At 43.8% G+C, this 22,062-nt stretch overlaps 1 protein-coding gene across 3 annotated transcripts in view; it reads left to right on the forward strand.

Moving 5' to 3' along the window:
* aars2 (alanyl-tRNA synthetase 2, mitochondrial (putative)) overlaps window positions 1–22,062 on the forward strand; it is a 130,578-nt gene that overhangs the window by 34,390 nt on the left and 74,126 nt on the right. For all 3 annotated transcript variants that reach the window (XM_060847947.1, XM_060847939.1, XM_060847955.1), the window contains exons 5-17: window positions 690–834; window positions 1,014–1,159; window positions 1,544–1,652; window positions 2,465–2,503; window positions 3,284–3,395; window positions 8,743–8,870; window positions 12,351–12,492; window positions 13,451–13,620; window positions 14,132–14,245; window positions 15,707–15,847; window positions 19,139–19,276; window positions 20,623–20,726; window positions 21,103–21,211. In XM_060847947.1, coding sequence (XP_060703930.1) covers window positions 690–834; window positions 1,014–1,159; window positions 1,544–1,652; window positions 2,465–2,503; window positions 3,284–3,395; window positions 8,743–8,870; window positions 12,351–12,492; window positions 13,451–13,620; window positions 14,132–14,245; window positions 15,707–15,847; window positions 19,139–19,276; window positions 20,623–20,726; window positions 21,103–21,211 — 1,597 coding nt within the window. The remainder of the gene's footprint in view (window positions 1–689; window positions 835–1,013; window positions 1,160–1,543; window positions 1,653–2,464; window positions 2,504–3,283; window positions 3,396–8,742; window positions 8,871–12,350; window positions 12,493–13,450; window positions 13,621–14,131; window positions 14,246–15,706; window positions 15,848–19,138; window positions 19,277–20,622; window positions 20,727–21,102; window positions 21,212–22,062) is intronic.

The raw sequence follows: 22,062 nt of genomic DNA on the forward strand, positions 1-22,062 counted from the left end.
ACAATGTATAAGTGATTTTCCTCTGCTCTGCATAGTTCCTCTGTGCTGCAGTGTGTGGTGGCTCATGAAATAATGTTCTGATGCAGCTTCGTTTGTGGGTGTTGGGATAATTGCTTCTGTAGTTCAGTATTTGGTCTGGAAGTGTTGTTTTCCCATAGACACTGGTTTGAAGTTCCCCACTGACTGTTCACTCCTCTGTGACATCTAGGAATGGCAGTTTGCTTTCCTCTGTAGTGAATTTTAAATGTGTAAGGGTATTATTGATGGCCTTGGACCCCATTTACCACTCTCTGAGAAAAAGAACAGGAAATTACATCAGCACAGTAGATGATGTCACTAACCCAAGGAAACCTAAATATATAAGTAGAAAGTGGGTCACTAACACCAGTGCTTCACCAGAGGCTCACTGATGATTTTACCTAATATGGAAACGTCTGAAAACGAACCTTACAGCTCTGTGAGCAAACTTATATCCAGTAGAGGGAGCTTTACTTTTAGTTTAAAAATATAGAGGAAGCTTTTCTTTGTATTTAACCCTCTACTCTCCCTGTCCTGGGAAAGTTTGATGTGGACAGTGGGTAGAGTAAGCTTTTCTCTGTATCTAACTCTGGGCTGCACTTTCCTACTCAGCTTAGGGAGAATGGTGGCAGTGTTGAGTCATCCTTATTGGTATTTTTTTTCTCCTGTAGGGAGGCTGATGGCAGTCTTCAGTCCCTACCACAGCGTAGTGTTGACACTGGCATGGGACTTGAGCGGTTAGTTGCGGTTCTGCAAGGGAAAGAATCCAATTACGACACTGACCTCTTCACTCCCATTCTAGATGCCATTCACAGGGTAAGAATGAGTGCTGCCACCTCCATTGCTGGGCATGGGGTATTTCTGAGATGGTGGATGGGGTGGTTTAGAATGGGCTGCACACTATTCCTGAGAAGTTGGGTTACCTCCAGTACCAGTGAAGCTGGTATGTTGAAGAGGTTTACCTTTGGTACTATCTGGTTTGGATGTTTTTTCAGGGAACGAAAGCTCCTCCATACCGAGGTTTGGTGGGTGACATGGATCCTGACATGGTGGACAGGGCATATCGTGTGCTGGCTGATCATATCCGCGCTCTCACTGTCTGCATTGCTGACGGCCTGTATCCAGGAATGACTGGAGCTGCGTGAGTTCTTCCTGTTGAACTACACCTTGTAGATAATATGTGACTGGAACAAGGAGAAGGGAGGCTGCACCGTGAGGGGAGTTTGCTTGCTAAGGGGAAGAATCTTTGACATGGAGCCAATGGAATGGATGCAGGGCTGTCCTGAGAAATGTAGGGAAGTATTGCTGGGGGCGCTGGGATACTGAGGTGGCAGTCATTGCAGGAGAGCTGTTGCCATTTTGAGGGGGGTAGGGTTTTGTTTATCGGGGGAAGGCCGTCAAGTGGACATTAGCAAGGTATAGGGAGGGGGTGTGGTAGAGAAAGTAGAGGTTGCAGTTTAGGGATTGAATCTTCTCTAATTGGAGCCTGTATGATGATGCTGATGGATTTATTGTTGGTTCCCAGGCTGGTTTTACGTCGAATTCTCCGCCGAGCTGTGAGGTTTTCTACAGAGGTTTTGCGGGCCCCTCCTGGCTTTCTGGCAGGTTTGGTGCCAACTGTCGTAGAGATTCTGGTGAGAATGTTGTCGATCTCTGTGCAGGGGGGAGGTGCTGAATTAACAAGCGAAGGCAGAGAAAACCTGCATAATGATCAATCTGACCTTTCTGTGAGGGTGTTCTGCGTCAGGAAATGTGCAAGTCAATGTTGCTTAAAGTCGAGTCATCAAACATTGTCTGTTAAGGTGGCATATTGATAAATCTCCAGAGAATTGAAGGGACAAAAACTTCAGTCATTGCCTTCTTCTGGTTCAATGTCCCGATTCCCACCAATCTCAAAGGGCACACTGAATGCATTGTGGTTCTATCACATCTTTACCCCTGCACCCCACAAACATACCTCCTTTCAGATATTCGTCAAAACCTGCATCTGACCAAACTGCTGCTTATCTGATCTAATGTAGCCTTTCCTGCTCAGTGTCCAATTTTGTTTAAAGCTCCCATAAATCGTCTTGTGAAGTTTGAAATGACATTAACTGTAGAAACATGTATTATTGATCAGGAACTGGAAAGTGGTGTGTTGGGGCTGAAGAACGTGGGGGTGTGAAATATGTGAGGGGACAAGAACACTGTGAGAAAATGGGCAAACAGGCAGGGAAAAACTCCAGAATAATACAGGCATGGTGCAGGTACCAATCTAACTAGACAGACTCCAGAATTAGTCTGGCAACTGTGCAGGAGAGCAATCCAACCAGAGAGAAAGAGAGACTCTAGGATTCATCTGGAAGCAGCATAGGTGATCAAACTAACAGGAAACAATCTCCAGGCTTAATCCAAGGATCTGTTCCAAAAGTGGATCTGTGTAACTCTTAGCTTTCTACATTTTCAGGGAGATGCCTACCCAGAGTTAAAGCAAGACCCATGCCAGGTGAGCGATAAAGTCTGTAATGGAAATTGGGGTGGCAATCACCCAACTCAACACCACCTTGTTGTTCAACCCCTACTCACCTCTCCCCACCCTATCTGTCACGTTGTCAACTGGTTGGCACCTGGGAGGGTGTCCTGTGCTTGTCCTTTCCCCCATGACACAGGCTGTGTGCTGTTCCTTCCTGCCCTCCACCCCATAATATCCTTGGCATCTCTCAGTCATGGTCATATAGCACAGCAGACATCCTTTGGCCCATCCGTCTGCACCAACAAGGTGCTACTGAATCTACATGAATCTTACTTTCAATTATTATATTTTGAGCACTCATCCTTTTTAAATGTTGAGGGGTTTCCTAACTCTACTATTCTCTCGGATCCTCTGGCTGAAAGGATCTTTCCTTAGTAAACCTCCTGCCTTACCTTAAACTTATGTTCCCTTGTTATTGACCCTTCAACTAAGGGACACAGCTGATTCCTATCCAACATTCTCATGCCCCTCACTCAAGGCCCCTCTTAGCCTGAACCTATTTAGCCTCTTTCCTTACCGAAACTATTCCATTACAGGCAACATCCTGACGAATCTCCTCTGTACCCTGTCCAGTACAATCACATCCTTCCTATGGTACGGAGATCAGAACTACACTCAATATTCCAGCTGTAGGTTAACCGAAGGTTTGTACAGCTCCGACATCACCTTGCTCATCTAATCTCTGCCATGACTAAGTTGGCTGCTGTAGTCAGCCAACTTCACGACATGACCTCTGACTTGCTCCTTTTTCAGATCATGGACACAATTAATGAGAATGAAGCTGCCTTTCTCTCTTCCTTGCACCGTGGACGACGTATCATCAATAGAACCTTGCAGAAAATGGACAATTCACAGAGTTTCCCAGGTAATGGGGGTGTGGATAGGTATTTCTTGTAAATGGGGTTGGACTCCTTTAGCCTCACTTCCCAACCCTCCGCGCACACACTCTGGCACGGTTTCCTCTAATCCACCTCTACCCCCATCAGATCCAACCATCGAGGAGGGAGTATTAGATGGATAAATGACATCTAGTGTGCCTCAGCAAGAAGAAATACTGTTCAAGTGAAGAGAGATTACAGAATTCAAAGATACAGAGGAATCTCTGGGTGTTCTGGTATAGAATAACAAAATTCAGGTGCTCATCAAGTGATTAGGATGGCAAATGGAATTGGTTGCTTATTATGAAGAGGGATGGAAGATAAAATGAAGCGGGCTTTACTACAGCTATATAGGACGTTGGTGAGACCATATCTGGAGTACTGTATATGGTTTGGGTGTGACATCTTTGAAAAAAAAACCGTGGTTGTGTTGGAAGCAGTTCAGTAGTGTTTACTTGGCTTATTCTTGGGGCAAAGCACTGATCTTATGAAGAAAGGTTGAACAGATTAAGTACATGTCCATTGGAGGTTCTGGGAATAATGAGAGCAGATCTTATATGCTTATAACTGATCATAGGGGAGCTGGATACCTTGGGGATATTGTGAGGGAGACCACAATATAACGTGACAGAGACCATAAGGTGTAAGAGCAGACATTTGCTATTCAGGCAATCAAATCTGCTATGCTTTATCATTTAGTGAGATCATAGTTGATCTTATCTTGAATTCCACTTTGCCGTTTCCCTATAACCTTACTAATTAAAAATCTGAACAGAATAGCAGTTTATTCTAAGGTGTATTTTTACAAAACAATAGTGTAATGCTTTAGAAGTCACCATACCATGTAGCCTAAATTAATGACTAAAGGCATAAAGACAATAAAAAGGAAAGGTTCACCACAGTGAAATTAGAGCTCATGGGTTCAAAGTTCGCTGGAAAATTGGACTAAGGTCACTGGGATGGGCTGAGATGGCTGCTTAGGGCAGCCGCTCGGGGTGGGGGCAGGGCCGGGACAGCTGCTCAGGGCAGGGCGGGGCCAGGACAGCCACTCTGGCCAGGGCCAGGACGGCAGGGCCAGGGCCGGGACAGCTGCGCGGGGCTGGGCTGGGCCGGACTCTTGAAACACCTGGTAGCTGTCTTCATAGCTGGGTTGAGACCATCATGCTGCAGTGCTGGAATACATGGAAGCCTAGCTCACCCCTCCTGGACAAGAGTGCCACATAGGGACCTTGCGCAACCAGGCAGCAGGCCTAATGTGCCCCTACAGACCATTGAAACCAACCTCATCACTGGGCCATGCGCCAGGTGCCTCTGCCAAAGTCGTTAAAAGAAGATAAGGTACCATAGTAAATAAAAACATCTTTTCAAAAAAATACATAGAAAGAAAAAGAAAGCAAAGTGGGCTCTCTGAGGGGCCCACACATTGAGCCACTGCTCTGCTACCTCTTGGATGTTTATCTCAGCCTTAAATATACTTAATGACACAGCCCTCTGCGATAAAGAATTCTACAGATTGACTACCCTCTAAAGGAAGAAATTCCTCCTCATCTCTGTCTTAAATGGGCAATGCCTTACTCTGAGATTATACCTTCTTGTCCTAGGCTGTTCCACAGAGGACAGTTCCCCTCGGGATCTTGTCTGTTTCAATAAGTCGCCTGTCATCCTTATAAACCCCAATGAATAGAGGCCCAACCTACCCTCTCTTTTCTCACAAGACAGTCCTTCCATACCCAGGATTAACATCTCTCTAGATTGCACACTGTCATGTTAGCATGCTGGAAGTCTAGCCCTGCTATTCCTGTAGTCATCACAAAAGTTATAAAGATTTTTTTTAAAGTGTGCAAAATTTCCAATTTACCTGTCTTTTAAGCTCAGTATGACAGAAAGCATGATGCAGTTTCTGTGCAGGTAAATCATTTTAAACCAATGACATAAAACTCCACTTGTTAAAACTGATTCCCTCATAAGCACCACCTTATATATATATACACACACACAAAAAAAAAGTATGGGGAGCATGAAAGCAGGATACGTTGAGATCAGTCTTGTGCCGATCAGAATTTTACTTCTCAGTCTCACCTCTGCCATTTATAAAATCAAGGAGTCTTACAGCATAGAAACAGACCGTGCAGTCCAACCTGCCTGCTCCAGTCAGACATCCGCAATCTGACCTTGTCCCATTTGCCACATACTTTCATTGATTTGCAGGAGGCACTATGGCAATGTTAGGGATCTCATACACACAAAGCATCTCTGACTTGCTAATTACAAGTCACAGCTTACAGCAGCTGCTGAAGGAAGAATAAATTGGTTTTCTTCTGGCTTAAAGTGAGATTTCTGCAGAGAACAGGGAGAACTCCTGAGCTGGTAGAGGTTGGATGGCTCCTCCCCATTTTGTTCACAGCACTAAGGTGTTCAATTATCTGAGAATAAATCACAGTTGTTGGCGGGAAGAAGGCCTTTGTTATCAGTTACCAGTCACTCGTCTGCAGACCAGTCAGCTGCTTGTTGCTGGGTAATCGTCTATTTGCGTAGGCTTGGCCCCAGCTCAGCTGCAAACAGGGCTTAAAGTGATTGTAACTTACTCTCAAAGCCTGCAGTAATCCTTGATTTTTAGAAAGATTCTTTTCTCATTTCAGTCCACCATCAACAACACAGAAAAATAAAAGACATGTTCTTTACACCATATATCTTAGATAAGTAGACCAGAACTGTGAACAGTATTCAATGTGTGGTTCAACTAGTGCCTTGTATTACCTGCTGAATACAGATGCCAACTTTTTATATACATGCACAAGGACTTCCAATTTCCAGGAAACTGTCCTGCATATACTGTGAAACCTTCCTGTGCCATATGTTTCTGTAGTTTCTCTCTATTTATAATGTTCAACTGTTGTATTCTTGCTGACAAAGTGCAGAAACTCACATTTTCCCACATATTCCATCTGTCGATTTTTTTTTGCCCATTTGTTGAACGTATTCTGTACCACTCTGCAGACTTTGTGTCATCCTCACTGCTTGTCTGCCCACTTATTTTGTCATCCAGAAACTTAGCAATAGTGCATTCATATTTTATTCCAAATCACTGACGTGTAGTGTAAATAATAGTGTGGTTGAACACTGATCCATGTGGCACTGTACTAGTTAGATTGCCATCCTGAAAATGCCCTCATCTGTCCTCCAATATCCTTTATCCATGCTAGTATACTACCTGAACACCCTAACATGGGCTTTTATAATAATAAGTAGTTGAATGTACTGTATTTTATCAAATGCTTTTTGGAAACCCAAATGTTTTATATCTACTGGTTCCTCTAAGTTTCTTATTATCTCAAAGAAACTAATAAACATATCGGGTATGATTCCCATTTTTTTGGCTCTGCTTGATCATATCATGTATTTCTAAATTCCCTGTAACATCTTCCAACTAACAAACCCTAATTAAGCTAACAAGCCTATAGTTACCTTTTTTTGTCTCTTTTCCCTTTAACGTCTGCAATTTTCCAATCATTTGGGGTTTTTCTGAAATCTGAGGATTGCTGGAAGATTACTATGATGTGTCCATGATTTCTCTAGTTGCTTCCTTTAATATCCTAGGATGCAACACAATAAGACCAAGGGCCTTTTTGGCCTTCAACCTCATTAGTTTCCCTTGTAGTTTCTCTTGCGATAGTGGCTGTATTTATTTTCCTCTCCCTGTTTCACCACTTGATTGCTTAGTTTTTGAACTATTGTTAGTGGTCTCTATCTTAAAGACTGCTACAGCTCCTCCGTTATTTCCTGTTTCCCTAGCCGCCACCTCTAATGGGCCTGTATTCACCTTGACTTCTTGTTTCCTTTTTATGTATTTAACCAAGTACCTGCCATTCATTTTGGTATCACTTGCTAATTTACCCTCAAAATTGATTCCTTCCCCCCCCCCCCTTGTTCTTTGGTTATCTTGTGTGGTTTAGCACCTTTCCCAGTCCTCTTGCATCTATTAATCTTTTCTATGTTTCTTATTTCAAGTTGATAGTATGCTTAACTTGCTTGGTTTACCATGGTTGGTTTATCTCCTTCCTAGGATTCTCCTTCCTCACTAGGGTATATCTTTGTTGCGAGTCACAAGCTACTTCCTGAAATATCTGTTATCTTACTCAATTGTTTTTTCAGTTAATCTTCTTAAATTGCCAGTATGCACACTCAGCACAGTTGTTTCCAGGTTCCTCCCCCTCAAACCAATTATTACAATTTACTGTTATGATCACTGTTTCCCAAGGGACATCATGCATTAAACAATTTTATTAATTGTATGTCAAAATTGCCTGATCCCTGGTTAGATCCACAAAAAGTTTCCCAGCTAGTGTCTATGAATTCTTCCTCATGGCTTTCTCTGTCAGTTTGATTTTCAGAATTTAAATGAAGACGAAAGTCACTCCTGATTAATGTGTACTGCCTTTGTCAATCTGGTTGGGCGGCACAGTGGCACAGTGGTTAGCACTGCTGCCTCACAGCGCTGGAGACCTGGGTTCAATTCCCACCTCAGGTGACTGTGTGGAGTTTGCACATTCCCCCCGTGTCTGCGTGAGCTTCCTCCGGGTGCTCCTGTTTCCTCCCACAGTCCAAAAATGTGCAGGTTAGGTGAATTGGCCATGCTAAATTTCCCGTAGTGTTAAGTGAAGGGATAAATGTAGGGGAATGGGTCTGGGTGGGTTGCGTTTCGGCAGGTTGGTGTAGACTTGTTGGGCCGTAGGGCCTGTTTCCACACTGTAAGTAATCTAATCTAATACTCAAGTAGTTTTCTCAGAAAAGAGAGATGAAAACAGTGGAGACCTCAATGCAAATTCAAGACCTTACTTTTACTTAAAAGACAAATTTGCTTCTTTCCATGTACATTACACCTTTTACCCTTTTCCACTTACCTCTGGTGAGTTTGCTTCTTCCAGTAAACCCAACTTAAAACACCTCTGTCCCCTTTCGCATCAAATATCTTTTTTGATTCAACTTTCTAATTTAGTCAGTCAAATCTTATTTGGGTTTTATCTCACTCAACTGAATTCCCACACTGCTGCAGTTCCACAGTAACTGTGCACCTTACAACAGAGAGTGGAGGATGGGGCATGAGGTTGGATCTCCTTCAAAGTTTGTGCCCTGTTTCTGCTGACAATTCACTGACTTCTGTGGAGGCAGTAAGGACGTAGATTTGCATCAAAGGCTCCCATATGTGATTGGCCACCTTCTCAGTCAGGACTAGAAAGGCAATGAGCTTTAGACTAGTTCTCTGGTCCATGAGTGCTGACTTTGGTTAGGGAGGATGTTGGATACCATCACAGTCACCCTTCTCCATGTTTGCAGTGGATGTGGCCTGGTCTCTACACAGGAACTTGGGCTTCCCCCTCGATCTGATTAGCCTAATGCTGGAAGAAAAGGCAGTGATCGTGGACACTGAAGCCTTGCGGCAGCTGGCAAAGGAAGAGGCAGAGGTGAGGTTTTAAGATGCTGAGTGGGCTGCCCAGAAACCACTGGAGTGATGTGTCAGTCTAGCTTATGTGCTTCCCCTGCCCCTCTGCCTAAACCCTCAAGACCTTCAACTCCAGAATCCTGTGGAGATAACTGAGCTTTTCCAGTTCTTGATTCTTATGCATCCTGGATTGGAATCCCTCCACTATTGGTGGCAGTACCTTCTGTCATCTGATATTGATTTGATTTATTACTGTCTCGTGTACCGAGGTACAGTGAGAAAGGTGTGTCTTCCAAGCTTTAAAGACAGATCATACGATACAAGTGCATCAGGGTAACAGAACACAGGGTGCAGTGTTACAGCTGCCAGTGTGGGATTCTCTCCCCACATCTCTCTTCCTCTTTACTGCACTTCCCTCAATTAAGAACTTTGACCATTTATTGAACAAATTGTCTAATTCAGTATTTCCTTATTTTGTTTAATCAAACATTGGTTGTATGCCTGAGAAACACCGAATATAAATATGAGGACCGGGAGCAAAAGTGGACCATTTGACCCCTAAAGCCTGTTCTTCTGTTGTACAACATTATGGCCAATCTGTTACAAATCTGTTTCATGTCGGTTCCTTACGGCCCTCGCCAACTACCCCACCCACTCCCCAATATTTCGAAAATCTATCTACCTCTTTAAATTCATTGATCTAGCCTCCACAGTTCTCTTCTGAGTAAGGAATTCCAGGCATTCACTAACTTCTAGGAGAAGAAATTCCTTCATACCTCAGTTTGAAAAAACTGTTCCCTTGTTCTATAACTATGTCCTGTATTCCAAATTTCCTGCACTAATGGAAGCATCATTTCATCATCTACCCAGTGAAGCTCCCTCAGAATCTTTGATGTTTCAATAAGATCCCCCCCCCCCATTCTTCTAAACTGTAATAAATAGGCCATTTTTAGCTGCTAAGTCATTTTTGACAAGTCAACCCTTTTATCTCAGGAATCAGTGCAATGAATCAACTATTGAACTGCCTCCAGTTTTAATATATTCTTCCCTAAATACAGGCATCAAAACTACATAGTCCTCCAGGTGCAGCCTCATGAACACCCTGTACAATTGTAACAAGATTTCACTGTTTCCAAAACCAGTACCCAAGCAGAAGGCAGCACTGCAATATAAATTTAAGTCATTTATGAAGTGTGAGCAAGGCAGTGTATGCTGTTTTCATCCAGAGGAGAGTCATGGTCTCTCGCCTGCTCTCTTTCTTCCTCCTTCGGTCTGTCGAATTGAAGCACGTGTATCCAGCTTGGCTGATTTCAGCTGGATCAGTGGCACTGACATGGGATGGCGTGTGATAAATAGATGTGGCTCTTTTTTCTCATTTGTTCTTCAGATGTAGGTATTGCTGGCTGGGCCAGCCTTTATTGACCATCCCTGATAGTTCTGAGACAGGCGTGCTGAGCTGTGCGTTGAATTTCACATGATGTATATAGAGCATAGAACATTACAGCGCAGTACAGGCCCTTCAGCCCTCGATGTTGCGCCGCCCTGTGGAACCCATCTATCCTACACTATTCCATTATCATCCATTATTTATCCAATGACAATTCAATGCCCTTAACGTTGGCATGTCTACAACTGTTGCAGGAAGTGTGTTCCACACCCCTACTACTGAATAAAGAAACTATCTCTGACATCTGTCCTATATCTATCACCCCTCAATTTAAAGCTATGTCCCCTTTGTACTAGTCATCACTATCTGACAAAAAAGGCTCTCACTGTCCACCCTATCTAACCCTATGATCATCTTATATGTCTCAATTAAGTCACCTCTCAACCTCCTCCTGAAATGTGTGGTAGGCATAGGTCCACCAGCTTGATGATACTGTCTTTGCTGATGAAGTTAGTGGTGTTTGGTGTATGTGTCTTTGTGTAGTCAGTGTTTCCTTGGCCAGGTTAATGTTGATTGATGTAAACAGGGCTGTTACATCAAAGGAGACTATTATTTCATCCACTTCTTTTTTAGTGTCTTTGGTCTTCAGGAATTCTTGGGTGGAGTGGATGGAGTGGCATAAGTCTTCTATTAAGTATTTAAACACTAAAACAGCAGCTGATGAACTTGAAAGACCCCATACAGACAGCAAGCAAGACTTATGTCAATTACAAAATACCTTGCAAGAACTGTAACAAACACTACATTGGACAAACAGGCAGAAAACTAGCCACCAGGATACATGAACGTCAACTAGCCACAAAACGACATGACCCTCTCTCACTTGTATCCTTATATACAGATAAGGAAGGACATCACTTCGACTGGGACAACACGTCCATCCTAGGACAAGCTAAACAGAGACACGCACAAGAATTCCTAGAAGTTTTGTGCAGCACGACCTACACTTCCCAAAACAGTGTTGACTATCTCTGATCATCTTATGCCTTTCAAGATGATAAATCCTATCCCTTATAACCTTTTCCAACAAGGCTCACTGTTCTGTAATTACCAGGGTTGTCTCTACTCTTGAAAAAGGGGAAATATTTGCTATCGACCAGTCTTCAGGCACTGTTCCTGTAGACAATGATGACATAAAGATCAAAGCCAAAAGTTCTACAATCATTTCCCTGCTTCCAAGAGAATCCTAGGATAAATTCCATCCGTCCCGGGGACTTATCTGTTTTCACGCTTTTCAGAATTGCTAACACCTCCTCCTTGCGAACGTCAACCCTGTCTAGTCTAGCAGCCTGTATCTTAGTATTCTCCTCAAAAACACTGTCTTTTTCCAGTAAGAATACTGGTGAAAATTATTCATTTAGCACTTCATCCATCTCCTCAGACTCCATGCATAACCTTTCACTACTATCCTTGACTGGCCCTCATTTTATTCCAGTCATTCTTTTATTCCTGATATACCTACAGAAAGCCCTAGGGTTTTCCTTGATCCTATCTGCCAACGTCTTCTCATGTCCCCTCCTTATTAGCTCTCTCTTTAGGTCTTTCCGACTAACCTGTAACTCTCAAGCGCCCTAACTGGGCCTTCACATCTCATCCCAACAGAAGCCACCTGCCTTCCTCTTGACAAGATTCAATTCTTTTAGTAAACCACCCAGCTCCCTCGCTCGACCACTTCCTCCCTGCCTGACAGGTACATAATTATCAAGGACCCGCAGTAGCCGGTCCTTGAATAAGTTCCACATTTCAGTTGTGCCCATTCCCTGCAGTTTCCTTCCCCATCCTATGCTTCCTAAGGCTTGCCTAATCAACTTTCCTCCAGCTATAACTGTTGCCCTGTGGTTTAAAAAAAAGTGTGTAAGTACAAAGTGAGTGTTGTTAGGACGGAGTTCCAGGACTTTGACCCCATTACGTCACACTGGTTTCACAGAGAAGGGAAGAGGAGGCATTGAAACATAAGTTTTCAGAAGTTCATGCGTTGGATTTTCTGTACATGAGCTGTTCTGAGCGTTGTCTTGGGATACTGTAGTTTGATGGATTTTTTTTCTATCTCTGCAGCGTCTGAGACCACCCCCCCAGTCAGAATTGCAACAGGACAGAGTACTGGGTATACAAGACATAAATGAACTCCAGAGGACTGGAGTGCTCAGAACGGATGATTCGGCAAAACACAACTACACGCTTGAGGATGGCAAATATGGTAAATACATTTTCAGGCAAGCTCATCCTGCCAAATGCATAAAGAGGCAATTGGAATGGCAAAATCTGATTGAGAATGAGAGATTAAAGACAGAGTGAAGCTCATTAGTTCCTGTCTCCATAAAACACACTCACTATAGGTACAGCAGAGGGTTGGATACAGAATAAAGCTACCTCTACATTGTCTTCATCAAACACTCCCAGGACAGAGACAGCACTGCATTAGTTATAGAATAAAGCTCCATCTATTCTGTCTCCATTAAATACTGAGGCACAAGTACAATTTGGGATCAAATACAGAATAAGCAACCCTCATTAAACAGTTCCAGGACAGGTTCAGCACAGGATTAGATAGAAAGATTTTAAACTAATCTTCTAGTCTTTTAAGTTAAAAGTAAACAGCGTACTGTTGTCTCTACGCTGTCCCAATCAAATGCTAGCAGAATTGGTGCAGCATGGGGTTAGTTACAGAGTAAAGTTCCCTCTGTACTGTTCCCATCAAACACTACCAGGGCAGGTAGGGCAAGGGGTTAGATACACTGATCTTTCTATTCTGTCTCCATCAAAGCAACTTCCTGGACAGTGACAGCATAAAGTTAGATACAAAGTAAATATTCCTCTACACTGTTGCCATCAAAGACGCCTAAGAAAGGTACAGTCGGAGAACACGTGATGATGTTTGCTGTGATCCTAGGAATGACGTTGTTGGGTTTTGACTCTGCAATGAGTGTGAATCAGTGCTTATAAAACAAAACTGTAGATCTCTCAGTTCTCATCTTACAAAGAAGAACCAGAAATCTGAAACAAAAAAGAAATTGCTGAAAGCACTCAGCAGATCTGGCAGCATCTGTAAAGAGAAAGAGTCAATATTTTGACAGAAATGTCACTGTACCCAAAGACCATGCAAGTTCCTCCAGTTTTGGTGTGTGTTTGTGAAACTGTGTGTATTTGTTTTCCAGTGTTTAGTCCCTGCCAGGCCACTGTAGTAGCATTGTATGAGGGCAACTCATTGGTGAAGGAGGTGAGGCGAAGTCAGACGTGTGGTGTCATCCTGGACCGAACCAATTTCTACAGCGAGCAGGGTGGGCAGACCCATGACCTGGGTTATTTTGTACGAGAGGGTCACCAGGCAAGTTTGGCTGCGTGGTGCGATTTCAGCGCTGACACCCAATCCTGAAGTCTGGTAGCACCCTCGGGGTCCGAACTTAGGTTGCACACTCCAATCCACCAGCCTCCGCTCTCCACTGTTGACCCTTGGGGGTCCCTACAATGCGCCCTCTGAGCGGACCCTTGGGCCCCTATGACGTGTTCTCTGTGTTGACCCTTGGGTTCCTCTGAAGGGTTTTCTGTGCAGACCCTTGGGGCCCCTACGACATGCCTTATGTGCTAATCTTCGGGCCCCTACAACATGCCGTATGTGCTGATCCTCGGGCCCCTATGACATGTCCTCTGTGCTGACCCTCAAGGGCTCCTTGTGACATGTCCTCTGCTGGTCCTTGAACCTGTGGGAAGGTGGTGTCCTAGATCTCTCGAGCTGACTGTGAAATGAGAGGGAGCCACCGAGCTGTAATGCTTGACTCACCCCTGCCTTGTCTGTTCCATAACCAGGAACTCCGCTCAATTCTGATTTTCTTCATCAGGATGTTCTGCTACCAGTGGTGAATGTACAGGCAGCTGGCGGCTTTGTGATTCACACAGTCAGTGTACCAGAATCATTACACGTTGGAGACAGACTCAACTTGTTTGTGAATGAGGTATTTAACCTGATAACTTTGATAGAGTGACATTTTTGATAAGGGATAGCATTACAGCTGTGCTGAGGGAGGATATTCCCAGAAATACATCCAGGGAAGTTATTTGGGTGGAACTGAAGTAAGAAAGGGATGATCACCTTATTGGGATTGTATTATAGACCCCCTCAATAGTCAGTGGGAAATTGAGAAACAAACTTGTAAGGAGATCTCAGCTATCTGCAAGAATAATAGGGTCGTTATGGTCGGGGATTTTAACTTTCCAAACATCGACTGGGATTGCCATAGTGTGAAAGGTTTAGATGGCGAGGAATTTGTCCAGTGTGTACAAGACAATTTTCTGACTATGTGGATGTACCTACTAGAGAAAGTGCAAAACTTGACCTACTCTTGGGAAATAAGGCAGGGCAGGTGACTGAGGTGTCAGTGGGGGAGCACTTTGGGGCCAGTGACCATAATTCTATTAGTTTTAAAATAGTGATGGAAAAGGATAGACCAGATCTAAAAGTTGAAGTTCTAAATTGGAGGAAGGCCAATTTTGACGGTATTAGGCAAGAACTTTCGAAAGCTGATTGGAGGCAGATGTTCGCAGGTAAAGGGACGGCTGGAAAGTGGGAAATGGATAGGATAAATAGACAAAGTCTTTTCCCTGGGGTCGGGGAGTCCAGAACTAGAGGGCATAGGTTTAGGGTGAGAGGGGAAAGATATAAAAGAGACCTAAGGGGCAACTTTTTCACACAGAGGGTGGTACGTGTATGGAATGAGCTGCCAGAGGATATGGTGGAGGCTGGTACAATTGCAACATTTAAGAGGCATTTGGATGGGTATATGAATAGGAAGGGTTTGGAGGGATGTGGGCCGGGTGCTGGCAGGTGGGACTAGATTGGGTTGGGATATCTGGTCGGCATGGACGGGTTGGACCAAAGGGTCTGTTTCCATGCTGTACATCTCTATGCCTCTATGGGAAAGTTACTGGCCACTTACTGCAATATACTGGACCATTGATTGGTGTTCTGCGTGCCCCTGTTATTATGTACTGTAGCTTGTGGTGCTTTTTGTCTGTTCATTCTTATGATGTGACTGATAGTTGCTGGGCCAGTGTTTACTGCCCATCTTTAATTGCTCTGGAGACAATGCTGATGAACTGTCTTGTTGAGCCCTTTCACATGGTAATGAACAATCAAACACATTTCTACTGTCTGGGGTTCCATAAGTCAGACCATGTAATGATGGCAGATTTCCTTCCCTAAAGGGCGTATGTTAACCAAACAGGTTTTTTACCATGATTTGATAGTTTCATGATTATTCAGGTTAGTTTTTTTTATTCCAGATTTATTAGCCTCCGGCAGGCCCTGTGGTATTTGAACTCATGATTCCACAGTCCTCTGGGTGATTAGACCCATAACGTAACCACTGTGCCACTATTTGACTGTAATGCTGTTTTTTTTTCTGGTACTTTCCTAGGGTCACCGTCTAGCCTGCATGGTGAAACACACGGCTACTCATCTGCTGAACTATGCCTTGCGCTGTGTGCTGGGAGATGAGACTGAGCAGAGAGGATCACACATCACAGCTGATCGACTGCGCTTTGACTACAGTATCAAGGTAGGAATCACTTTTGCTGTCTGCATGGTGTTGTGCTGCATCTGACCTCACTGAGTGAAGGGCTCCAGCCCGAAACATTGATTTTTCTGCTCCTCGGATGCTGCCTGACCTGCTATGCTTTTACAGCGACACGCACTCATCACTGAGTGTCCCGCCTCCTGATTTAGAAAACCTCTAACGAAATTTCCTATCAACGTTCTCTCAGGAAAACAGTCCTACTTTCTCCAATCTATCAATGGAATTGAAGTTCTGTTTGGTCCAACCAATTAATTGCAGGGTTAAGCTGCCTCTGAGGCCTCCATCATTTGTCATTCATGTCGACCATTCTAGTTCTCTCTTCCCTTCTCCATTATGTACTCTCTCCTCAATCTGTCCATGACTGTGTTGGTGGGAGTGGCCACTGCACAGTCCTTGTGGAGACAGGCGTTCAGGCTTCACATTCAGGATGCCATCCATCGTGTTATATGACAGGAGCACCTTAGTAAATGGGAGAGACTTCGAACAAACCTAATGACTCAAAACCATGCATCCGTGAAGTGTTGTTGGCCACCAGCAGGAGAAGTTTACTCCAACACAATCCGTAACCTTATGGTTCAGCATATCTCCAGGTGACCATTACCATCAAACCAGGAGATTAGCCCTAGCTCGGTGAAGCTTATAGGAGGGAGGACTAAATGCAGGAGTTTGTTGATAATGTTATCACACGGCATTTCTGCAACAATCCCTACTCACTGCCCTCCAGTTTGGACAGAGCAGCCATCACAACCCTGACTTGTGCCCTGTCCACCCCATTGTGGACAGGCTAGGGAGTTAGGAAGTGTATTACTCACTGCAGGATTCCTTGACTCTGATCTCACGTAGCCACAGTATTTGGCTAAACCAGTTCAGTTTCTGTTCAATGATAAGCCTCAGGATGTTGATTGTAGTAGGATTCAGTGGTGATAATTTGTCAAGGGCAGATTGTCTCTTATTGGAAAAGATCATTGCCTGACACTTGTGTGGAGCATTTGTTCCTTGCTACTTTTCAGTCCAAGCCTGGATGTTGTCCAGGTCTTGCTTAAGTTGGACATATCTGAGGAATCGCAAATACTGCCGAACATTGTGCAATCATCAGCGAAAATTTTCAGTTCTGACCTTTTGATGAACAGTTGGTCATTGATGAAGTGACTGAAGATGTTGGACCAAGGACAGTTTCCTAAGGAACTGGTGACTCACCTTGAATGACCACAACCATTTTCATATGTGTCAAGTATTACTCCAAGCAGCAGGTTTCCTCTGATTCCCATTGACTTCTGTTTTGACACTCCTTTGAATGTGGCTTTGATGTCAATCAGTCTTTCCTTACCTCTGGAATTCAGCTGTTTTGTCCATGTTTGAACCAAGGTGATCAGAACCAGAGTGGTCCTGGAAGATCCCAAACTGGATGTCACTGAGCAGGTACTGCTTGCTAAGACACCGTCCATCACTTTACTGATAATCAAGACCATAAGACATAGGAGCAAAAATTAGACCATTCAGCCCATCGAATCTGCTTCTCCATTCAGTCATAGTTTATAAGTTTCTCAATCCCATTCTCCCGCTTTCTCCCCATAACCTTGACCCCCTTGATATTCAAGATCTTATCTCTCTCAATCTTAATTATACTCAATGACCTGGCCTCCACATCCTTCTGTGACAGTAAATTCCATTGATTCACCGTCCTCTGGCTGAGGAAGCTTCTCCTTATCTCCATTCTAAAAGGTCTTCCCTTTCCTCTAAGGCTGTGCCCTCAGGGCCTATTCTCTCCAACCAATTAAAACATCTTGCCAATATCTACTCTGTCCAGGCCATTCAGTATTCTGTATCTTTCAATTAGATCCCACTCATCTTTCTAAACTTTATTGAGTATAACCGAGAGTCCTCAATAATTCCTCATATGTCAAGCTTTTCATTCCTGGGACCATTCTCGTGAACCTCCTGAACTCATTCCGGACCAGTACATCCTTCCTGAGATATGGGGACCAAAACTGTGCATAATACTCCAAATGTGGTCTGACCAGAGCCTCAGAAGTACATTCCTCTCAAAACAAATGCCATAATTGCATTTGTCTTTCTAACTACTGACTTAACCTGAAAGTGTACTTTGAGTGAATCTTGGACTAGACTGACGGGGTGGTATTTGGCCAAGTTGGATTTGACCCTCCTCTGTGATGTACTTGGGCAATTTGTCTCATTGTCAGGTAGATGCCAGTGTTGTAACTGTGCTGGAATAGCTTTACTAGGTGAGTGGCAGGTTCTGAAGCACAGATCTTGAGTCCTATTGCTGGGATATTGTCAGGGCCCAGAGTTTAGACCTGATCTGTTGGTGGTGAGATCGCTTGGCTCTGTTTATCATTTACTGTTAGTGTGCGTATAGTCCCTTTTCCAGATTGACACCTTTATCTGTATGTCTGTCTGGTTCGGGCTTGCTGTCCTGCACTCACTGCTGACCCAGGATTGATCTCCTGGCTTGATGGCAGTGGTAGACTGAGGGATATGCAAGGCCATGAGGTCACAGTTTGTTTTTTGATGGCCCACAGCACCTCATGGATGCTTAGTGTTGCGTTGTTAGATCTGTCCAAAGTCTGTCCTATTTAGCACAGGATAGTGCCACACAGCACAATGGAGGGAATTTTCAATGTGAAGGTGGGACCTCATCTTCACATGGACTGTGCGGTGATCACTTTCACTGATACTGTCATGGATAGATGCATCTGCACCTGGCAGATTAGTAAGGATGAGGGAAGTGTGTTTCTCCCTTATGTTCTTCCCCACACCACCTGGTGCAGATCCAATCTCGGACTCTGATCAGTTTTGGAATCAACCAACACAGTTACTGGTGATTAAACGGTGTCCCCTTTAGTAGTGAACACCAAAGTCACCCACATAGACTACACTGAGTGCCCTGTTGCTCTAAGTGTTCTTCAACATAGAAAAGCACAGGTTCATCAGCCAAGGGAGGGCAGTACATGGTAATCTGTAGCAGGTTTCCTTCCTCATGATTTATCTGATGATAGGAGACTTTGTGAGATGTAGAGTCAATACGCCATTATGCTGTCGTGTCTGCTGGGTCTGTCCTTCCAGTAGGACTAGACATGTCCAGCTATGTGGATAGTGGTGTCTGGGGCATTGTAAACTATGTCAGGCCGTTGATTGACTGTAAGCACTTCTGGTTTTGGTATGAGTTGACTGTAACGGTGTGCTGCTATATGTGTTGAATGCGCTCAGGTCCTGGTTCAGTTTAATGCATTGCCTTTTTTGATTCTGCTGTAGACTCCAGTCACCGGGCAGCAGCTAGAGACAGTGGAGCAGATTGTGCGAGATGTGATCTGTCGTGATGAGTGTGTATACACAGCAGAGGTTCCATTAAATCAAGTCAACTGCATCAAAGGACTTCGGAGTATCGATGAGGTACAAAAGCAGCCATTTAAAGTCAACCTCTCCTTCCACTCTTTTCGGTTGCCCAGACTTCCCTCCTGAGAGTATCAGATATTGCAGAGTAAATCGAAGGAGCATCCATTTCAGCAGAGCTCCGTCGGAGGAGGGTCCGTTAGAGCGCAGAGCTCCCTGGGAGGAGGGTTCGGAGGTAGGGCTTATGCCCGAAACATCAATTCTCCTTCTCCTTTGATGCTGCCTGACCTGCTGCGCTTTTCCAGCAACACCTTTTTAAGCTCTAATCCCCAGCATCTGCAGTCCTCACTTTTTCCCTCAGAGGAGGGTCCGTTAGTGCCTCAGAGGAGCGTCTGCTAGTGCTCCCCCTTCTGAATTTCCATTGAGATGAAGAAGTGACAGCATTTACCTATTTTAGCGTATTAGAGTTTGTGATTTTCTCCAGAGCTGGCTGGAGGCAGACGCTCATCTGGAAGACCCCATTTTGTATCAGCTTTAGCAGGAGCAGCTCACAATGCAGGAGGTTCAGAAGCTTCTGGAAATTTAATCATGTAGTCAGCCTTTGTCATTTTGAGTCCATTTTTAACTGAAATAGATCTTTAGCACAGAAATCTAGTAAGTTATACGTTTTCTTTGAGATTTGTCTTCATTCCTTCTATCCATGGCACCTCGTACCCTGTTTGAGTCCATTTGTTCAGGTCTGTTCTTCTGACAAGTCAGTCTGCGTTGTATTATTGTTGAAGAAAACTCTCGGGAGTCAGACCTTGACCATTGGCAGACGTTTTTACATGGCCACGAGCAGTACGTAATCTCTCTCAGAGAGAGACAGGCGTAGTCCAAAGTAATACAAAATGCTACAGGTTCTATAGTATTTTAGGCAGGGGCTGACCATTATTTATGTAACCTCAGTGGGTCACAGGACCAAGCAAAACCAGCACCGACTGTTACCAACGTTTTGCCAGCCTTCATGAATGAATATTATCACATACCACAGATATACATGGCACAGGAACAGATAGATAAGATAATTAGCTATGTGTCCATTTATGAAAGCAGAACTATATCTGGGGTCCAGGGAGAACCTGGGAGCATAGCTGCAAGATCATTTTACACAAAACAATTTATTACCTTCTGTCTGAAAACAACATTTTAGCAATTTGTTTCTAATTTTATGAGAACTGCTTCCAGGCAAGCGTGGCTAGATTTCACACTCAGTTATCCATGTGCATGCTTATAATTTCATTTGAAATGGAGGCTGATTGGATAAGGAGGTATCGGATTAAGGGACAGGCCACTTTTCGGCACCTGGTTTTCTGTGGAATGGTTTCCTATAATTGAGAGCTGATAGATTTGCTTTACTCTGCCAGGTTTATCCGGATCCTGTGCGTGTGGTGTCCGTTGGGCTGCCTGTCAAACAGTTACTGCATTCAAATAACAAACAACGTACTTCTGTGGAACTCTGCTGTGGGACGTGAGTAGCACATTCCTGAGCTGGGTTGGGAGCTTTATTTCAATCTAACCCCATGCTTTACATATTCTGGGAGTTTTCGATGGGGATAGTGTCAAGGAAGGTTGACTATATTTTACCTGTCCTGTTTGGTTTAAGGGGTCAGCAGAGAGAGAGCCTGCCTCTGCAACTAACCCCATTGCTTTCTATGATATAATTGACGTGTCAAGAGAGCTGTAGTTTCAATTTAAGAGGACAGGAAGTTTTACTTTGTGTTTAAAAGAGTAGAGGAAGCTTTATTCTATTTGTAACCCCTTGCTGTACCTGTTGCACAAGGCTTGAAAGAACAGTAAAGGTGAAGATGTACTCTCTCACTGTTTGCTCATACATCTTTGTGCAGGCATTTGCTGCGGACAGGTATGATCCAGGACCTTGTGATTGTATCAGAGAGGCAGCTGGGGAAGGGCATCAGCAGAATACTTGCTGTTACAGGAGAGGACGCCAAGGAGGTGAGCCGTTATCACTGGGAATGTCACTGAGTGAGAGCTGCACACTGATTAGGAGGATAGTGTTTTGCAGATATATAAATAATACTTAGTCATACAGCATGGAAATAGACCCTTCAGCCTAACTTGGCCATGCCAATCTAGTTTCCCTAAATGAACTAATCCCATTGTCTGCATTTGGCCCACATACCTCTATACCTTTCCCATCCTTGTACCTGTCCAAATAGCTTTTAAATGTAATTATACTCCCCTCTACCACTTCTAGCAGCTCATTCCATATACACGCCACCCTCTGTATGAAAACGTCCCTCTGGTCCCTTTTAAATATTTCCCCGCTCACCATTAATCTATGCTCTCCAGTTTGGGCTTCCCTACCCTGGCCTATTTCCCCAGTCTCGTCCTCTAATGGACCTCCGTTCATTCTTGCTACTTTCGCATTTATATACAAAGTAAAACTTTTACTGTTTGTTATTGCAGTCCATACTCATTTACTCTCATATTCCAGTTTCACCCTATTTTTAAAATCATGTGCTAGTTTCTACAACTTTCTCAAGCTGCTTGCCTACTCCTAATATTATCAGTTTTGTATGCCCTTTCTTCCAATTTGATACCATCTGTAACTTCCTTAATTAGCTACGAATGCTGAATCCTCCTTTTAATATTCTTACCTCTCAATAGAATCAATCTCTGTTGAGAGTTATGAAGTAAGTGGTCAAACATCTACAACCATCTTACCCTTTAAACTATTTTCTCTGTCCACCCGTTAGCTTTTATACGTTTTAATTGCTTTTTTCTAAGTTTAAAAACTAGTTTCAGACCCATGTTTCTTTCTCTCAAGCAGAATATAAAATTCA

This window comes from Hemiscyllium ocellatum, chromosome 3, assembly GCF_020745735.1.
Source record: "Hemiscyllium ocellatum isolate sHemOce1 chromosome 3, sHemOce1.pat.X.cur, whole genome shotgun sequence".
Classification (NCBI taxonomy): Eukaryota; Metazoa; Chordata; class Chondrichthyes; order Orectolobiformes; family Hemiscylliidae; genus Hemiscyllium; species Hemiscyllium ocellatum.